The sequence below is a fragment of the Tetrao urogallus genome (assembly GCF_951394365.1).
Source record: "Tetrao urogallus genome assembly, chromosome: 5".
Lineage (NCBI taxonomy): Eukaryota > Metazoa > Chordata > Aves > Galliformes > Phasianidae > Tetrao > Tetrao urogallus.
Window position 1 is genome coordinate 12650291 of NC_136818.1, and position 7055 is coordinate 12657345.

Below are 7055 nucleotides of genomic sequence, written 5' to 3' on the forward strand. Positions count from 1 at the left end.
CTCACAGCCTATTGTTCCACTCACATCCCTAAGAGACAAATGTAGTTCTGACCAGTTCCTGCTTGGCTTAAAAAGTTTCAAACAGAAAATTTACCATTGTCAGGACTACTGTAAAACCCTTGTGAACCACAAATGGCAAATTTTCTCCCTTGTGCTTTTTTCAAGATTTGGTGGTGGAGACCTGTACTTAACTCATGTTTGCTTTGGAAGTAAAAAGCGTAGTATTTGGCAAAAGACAAGATTTCAAAAAGCATGATCCTACTGGCTTACCGAAATATCTAAGACAACTTGTGTGTCTTATTGTTCTCTCCTGAATCTTTATGTTCTTCTGGCAAAATTAAAATATATATATATATATATATCCTAAGTAGAAAATCTATTTCTTATTTCATTTCTTAAAAGCCCACAAATATGATATAAATATAAAAGTCTGGGATTTTACCATAGGAGGTAGACTTTGCCCATGCTACAACTTCAAGTGGTTCAGAGCTGAGCACAGATCTTGGAGGCTTTTCCCTGCTGTGGAGCTCCAGTCTCATCACTTGAGATGCTCCACGATGGCTAAAAAAAATTAATTGATGCTGTTGTTATTCAATTACAATAATTCTGCTATCTCAGGGGTAAATACCTGTAATAAAAGTTTAGTGATTATCTAGTAATTAGTGTTTTCTTTAAAATAAAAATCAGCACCTTAAAGTAAAAGAAATACTTTGGATTGGATAACAAATTTTGCATACTATAAATAATTTGAGATTGTAATTCAAATAACGATATTAAACATGGTACACAACAAGAAGTATTTCAGTTAGTATTTCTTGTAGGAATTAGATTACCACTGAAAAAAGCTACAGTGAACTGTTTTGTAGTTGTTCACTGACACAAACTATCATTATCAGGCCCTAGATCTCTGCATCTTAGATTTTTCTGCTTCTGTACAGTACCAAGCATTAATATAGAATATAATATTACTTTTTCCATCGCCAAATAGAAATACAGTATATAGATATAGCTGGATTATTATTTCCATTCTGATTTGTTGCTGTGCAGTGCAACAGAAAAGGAAGTAGAAATTTAACTTCATTGTTTAAAGTAAGTTTTCTTCGTCACTTTTCCAGACAGCTTTTCTTTCAGTATCTAGAAGTCAGAGATTAACTGCCTTTTTAGATCTCAAAAGATGCTTTTTTTTTTTTTCTAATTCTTCTGAATTCTTTAAATGATGTTGCACTAACATTTAAACTGAGTTTTAAAAGGTCCGTTCATTCCTGTAGTATCATGCTTCGCATTACATTGTTTGTGAACTGATTGTTTAAATAAAATTTGTCATTCAAGAAATTCTTTTTTAAAACCTGGCAGATAAATTTGTAGCATGAATGTCCCGGGAGAAAATGTGAATGCTCTGATTTCTTAGAGCAAATATTTTGCTTTCCCCTCAGCATGCATACTTTTGCGTATACTAAGATATGCTTGCAGTTTGTCATCTACTCTGTGTTTGAAAACACGATTCCCTTCCACTCTCCGTGTGTTTGTCATAAAGTGAATAACAGCTCTGATCCCGTCATAAGAGATTTTTCAATACCTTTAAATTTAAGAAACTCAGTTCCCTCCATTCTGGACAGAAACATTCTGTGATACCATTTTAAAAGTTGCAGTAGCTTTATGTAGTACCTTGATCTCTACCCATTTAATTGCTATTCTTATGAACACCGATTTTGTGTACATTAGTAAATGTCACTCTCACCAGATGTTTACTTTGGGGATTTGGACAGCACCTGTGAATTACTGGAATCTAACTGTATTTTCCTACTCCCGTTTCAAACATATAGCTCAGATACACTCAGAAATTTTCAACTGAATTACATTTGACAGGTTCTACATGATTCATGATTAATAAAAATATTCTTTATTGAAACTGTCAGAATAAAATTAAAGAACTGACATTTTTTTCTGTTTCTTTTGCTTCAGGAATGACTGGCAATTACCTACTAACAAACCCTCTTCTTCGACCACACGGCACTAACAACCCCTATAACACATTGCTCGCTGAAACTGTTGTATGTAATGCCCCTTCAGCTCCTGTGTTTAACTCACCAGGTGTGCTTATACTTCCTGAATAAAACCGCTTTTCTTGGCTTGCTCCAAATCCCTTCTTTTCCCTAGGTAGAAACTCAAGTTGCAATACCTTAGCCATACATTCAAAATTTCTGTCAGTTTGAGAAATGCAGTATTACCAATGTCAGCTTGTAAAACTGCACTATATTATAGTAATGCCTTTGCCGTAACAGTATTTACCAATAATTATCCATGTTTTTAACACAGGTGGCATAAATCTTAATATACTATTACAGGACTGACACCACATGGTCCGAGAGTCCATCTTCAAGATATATATCACTTAGAGGTATCATGTCTATGCAATGTAAGGTTGACTCTAAAGCTTGCTGAGAAAAACCTGCTCATGGAACGGATTAGGTACTAAAGCAATGCAAGGCATCTTGACACCTTTGGATACCGCAACACAGAAAATTGTATCCAGCGTCAAACAGATCTATAGTATAGTGCAGCTTTATGGTAGATCATTTCCTTTAAGAAAATCATGAGATTAACAGTTAGAACAGTTTAGTTCTGTCAGCATAAAGGGTGTCATCACTTACCTAACATTTTGTTGTTACATCCTCTAGTTGCTTTTTTTAACTACAGTGCAGTTCATCAGTAAATATCTAGCAGTTTCTGTTAGACGAGTCATTAAGATCACTTTAGTATTACTGGAACAATAAATCTTTGATAAAGAGTTCATGTTTCCAGATTTTATTTCAAGTTTCCTTTTTAACTGAACTGTAGTTTCTATTTTCATTCTCTTGTTTTCTTACTTTCCTTATGCTTTCCTCTAGCAACCTACAGAGAGACAAGTATGGGAGTAAAACTTAACTTTGCCTATCAAATGTAAATTTTTTCAGCATGATTTTTAATGGGCACAATTAAAACATAACTAGCGGTCATGAAGTAGACTCAGCGGGCAAGTGGTTCACAATTTGCAAATGAAATGTTTCCACATTCAAAAAGTACTTGCATACTGCTTTTTGGAAAACAACATGAGGTCTGTAGCAAACCCCATTGGTAACGGAAGTTATACAATGCTGAAATAATTTGCTGTTCAAAACCAAAGCAGTGTCAAGCAGAAACGCTTAACAATTTACTTATATTTTTACATTCCCACAGTAATCTTGCTACAGGCTATGGAAAGATTTCAAATAATTACCTGATCATGGGCAACAAAATTTGCCTCATCAAACCAATTTAAATATATTTTAGTATGCTTAACTCTGCAGTATATCATAGAAAACTCATTTTGGATTATCAGATACATTTTGGTATCTGCTTAGCAAAAGAAAGGAGAATTAAAATTATAGAATTAAATCACTTTCATGAGGGAAATGAATGCCAGCATGTGGTCCATGTGTTGTCTACTTTTATAAATGCCATATGTTCTGCACAGCTAAAATCCATTGCAAGAAAAAGCCTTAGAACATATATGAAATTGCAAAACTACAAAGTTGTTTAATCAAAGCTTAAGGAGACCTTTCAAACAACCCTCATCTCTGTTTAAATCAGTATACATGAAGAGGAGCTAACAGTAACAGAGTTACAAAATGATTTGCAAATTACTTCAAATTTATTCGGAAATTATTACTCTGCTTTCTAAAGTTGAAGACAAAACTCTTTCATGAGAAAATGCAATTACTTTTTAATTGAAAACAGTATTTTCCAGAGAAGATTGAATTTTCTAGGATAAGCTGCAGCTTTAATTATGAAAAAAACAAACAAACAACAACAAAACCAAAAAATGTACAATCTTCTCCAAAACAACTTTTTTCTTATACTCCTCCAAGCCTTGCATATAATGCAGCAGCCTCACAGTGGTCAGTCTCATTTCAGTAGTCACTCCATTCTTTCTTCTGTAGATAAAGTGATTTACTAGGAATGCTCTAACCATCCAACTTTCCATGATTCAGACTGTTTATTTTCTTTCAAAGTTTTTTCTTTTCCTTTGCTTGAGAAGCACTGTGCTGTCATAGTTTACATGTCTTTGTGTCTGTAGGAAATCCTTTTCTTTATTGTGTTATCCCCCCTTACTACTACCAAAAACAAAAAGTCAAAATCAAAGACCTTAATCATCATAAGACTTCATTTTCTCCCCCTAAACTTATTTCATGTTTCTTAGCAGACTTACCCAATCTGTCATTTGTCCAGCAGCTACGAGATATCAGCCATGGCTGATTTCCTCTTCCCATTCCACAACTAATATTTATTCTTTGGTTTAATTTCTGTGACACATACTTACAGAAATTTCTAACATTTCCACATTTGACTTCCATGCCCATGGTAACTGTGGGCCTAACTCTTAATTAACTATTCCAGTTCATTCAGCGCTGTCACTGTGACTGATGCAGACTGCAGGCAAACTTTGACCTTTAGAAGCCTGGGGCCATTGTTGGCAGACAGAATTAGTACAAAAAAATTACATTAAGTGGGAAAAGAAAAGCTGTTATTGCTTAGTAATCTAATTTGCTGAACCCTTGCTCTGACTAAGTTGCTGAGAAGCTCAGTAATTCTTCATCATGTTACAATAAATCATTTTACTTTCTTTTATATATCAGCTACTCTTAGGCCAGATAGCCTGAGCAGACAGACATGATGTGAGTTGTCCAAAGTGAGTCATTCCACCTGCTGTCTATCGTGTTGTTGGATGGTGCTTGTGGGCCCTGGTCCCTGTAGTGTGAAAGATGGCTGTCCTTGTTTAACATAAATTCTTTGTATTTATCCATTTTTTTTCATTCTTTTCTTTACCTCATCTCAAAAAAAAAAAAAAAAAAAGGGAAAAATGTTAGAAACGTGTTAAAGTAGTTGCTTGCCAGTTATGTGGGTTTATGTTGTACATTTACCTTCAGTTATGTCTGTGATCTAATTCCTTTTTAATTTAGTGTTGTTTAGGACAAATTCTGTTAATTTTCTTTCTTCTAAATCATGGTGACGTACTTCAAAACATAGATGTTTCCAAACAAATTGCTTTGCATTACATATGCAAGGGCATGGAGTGAACAGTTCCTTGTGGAAGAGTCACAGAAATGACATTAAATTAAGAAATTAAAATGCCACTATTCCCCACAGGAAATGCATGTTACTATTGTATAAAGGCATCTTTCCTATAAGGCGTGCAACTGTTTACATTTGGGAATGTTCAATAACCTAACTTTTCTCAAGTCCTACTTTCAAGTACAACTTTGTCCTGAACTACATTAAAGAATTTTGTTTTAAAAAAAAAAAAGTGTTAAGCATATCAGGCAATAACCAGAACCGTCCTTTTCTGTTTCAGGACATTCACTGAACAATGCCAGGGATACAAGTGCCATGGATACTCTACCGCTAAATGGTAATTTCAACAACAGCTACTCTTTGCGCAATGGTGACTATAACGACAGTGTGCAAGTTGTAGACTGTGGACTAAGCCTGAATGATACTGCTTTTGAGAAAATGATCATTTCAGAATTAGTGCACAACAACCTGCGGGGCAACAGCAAGAACCACAACCTGGAGCGCACACTGCCAGCCAAGGCTGTGATCGGTGGGAGTAGCAGCGAAGATGACGCCATCGTGGCAGACGCCTCATCTTTGATGCACAGCGACACCCCTGGGCTGGAGCTGCACCACAAAGAGCTCGAGGCCCCACTTATTCCTCAGCGGACTCACTCCCTTCTGTACCAGCCCCAGAAGAAAGTGAAGACCGAGGGAACTGACAGCTATGTCTCACAGCTGACAGCCGAGGCTGACGACCACCTCCAGTCCCCCAACAGAGACTCTCTTTACACAAGTATGCCCAACCTCAGAGACTCTCCGTACCCAGAGAGCAGCCCCGATGTTGAAGAAGATCTCTCTCCTTCCAGGAGAAGTGAAAACGAGGACGTTTACTACAAGAGCATGCCAAATCTAGGAGCTGGCCATCAGCTTCAGATGTACTATCAAATCAGCAGGGGTAATAGCGACGGCTATATAATTCCCATTAACAAGGAAGGATGTATTCCAGAAGGAGATGTTAGAGAAGGACAAATGCAACTAGTGACAAGCCTTTAATAGTGTAGCAAAGAAATATTAAAGGCCATGTACAAGTATTAAAAAGACTTAATTGGCCCCATGCAGGCTCCCACGTATCTGCTTGAAGAGACAATTCTGTTGACCTGTGGTTCTCCTCTGTAATGGGGATGACTGGACCTCGCAGTTCTGTGAATTTTTATAAAACAAAAACTTTGTATATACACAGAGTATACTAAAATGAATTATTTGTTACAAAGAAAATACCAACAAGGTATTTTAAGATATCTTCTGCTGCTGAATTTAACAAAATTGTGAAAAAAGAAATAAAACACTTTCCAGCCATTTTACTGCAGCAGTTTGTGAACTAAATTTGTAAATATGGCTGCACCATTTTTTTTTTCCTAGGCCTACATTGTATTATATACAAGGGGTAGGCTCTAAAATCCTGTGGGACAAATTTACTGTACCTTACTATTCCTGACAAGACTTGCAAAAGCAGGAGAGATGTTCTGCATCAGTTTGCAGTTCACTGCAAATCTTTTCCATTAAGGCAAAGATTGAATACATGTCTAACCACTAGCAATCAAGCCACAGGCCTTATTTCATATATTTCCTCAACTGTACAATGAACCGTTCTCATGATAAAAAATGGCTAAAGAAATTATATTTTGTTCTATTGCTAGGGTAAAATAAATACATTTGTGTCCAACTGAAATATAATTGTCATTAAAAATAATTTTAAGAGTTTGAAGAAAATATTGTGAATCGCTCTTGGTTGCACATATGTTATAAGCTGTTTTTCTTACACTCTGTTCATAGTACAGTAGTATGTTTAAAATGCCCGTTTTTCACTTATTTTTCACTGTAAACAGTGTTCTGCTTTGACAAGTTAGGTTTTATTCTTTTCTTTTTTAATTTTTATTGCCAAAAACATAATTTGGGGAGAAAATTGTTTTAGAAGCCAATTA

The 7055-nt window shown here is 35.7% G+C and overlaps 1 protein-coding gene across 9 annotated transcripts in view; it reads left to right on the forward strand.

The window, feature by feature from the left end:
- Positions 1-6126, forward strand: part of ADGRL2 (adhesion G protein-coupled receptor L2) — a gene marked incomplete at both ends in the record, with an annotated part of 123054 nt that extends 116928 nt beyond the window's left edge. For 2 of the 9 annotated variants that reach the window (XM_079535359.1, XM_079535361.1), the window contains 2 exons: positions 1963-2091; positions 5372-6126. In XM_079535359.1, coding sequence (XP_079391485.1) covers positions 1963-2091; positions 5372-6126 — 884 coding nt within the window. Of the gene's footprint in view, positions 1-1962; positions 2092-2316; positions 2399-2888; positions 2907-4655; positions 4694-5371 lie in introns of those variants that run through there. The other 7 variants (XM_079535364.1, XM_079535365.1, XM_079535362.1 and 4 more) reach the window with 5 other exon arrangements.
- Positions 6127-7055: the final 929 nt, after the last annotated feature.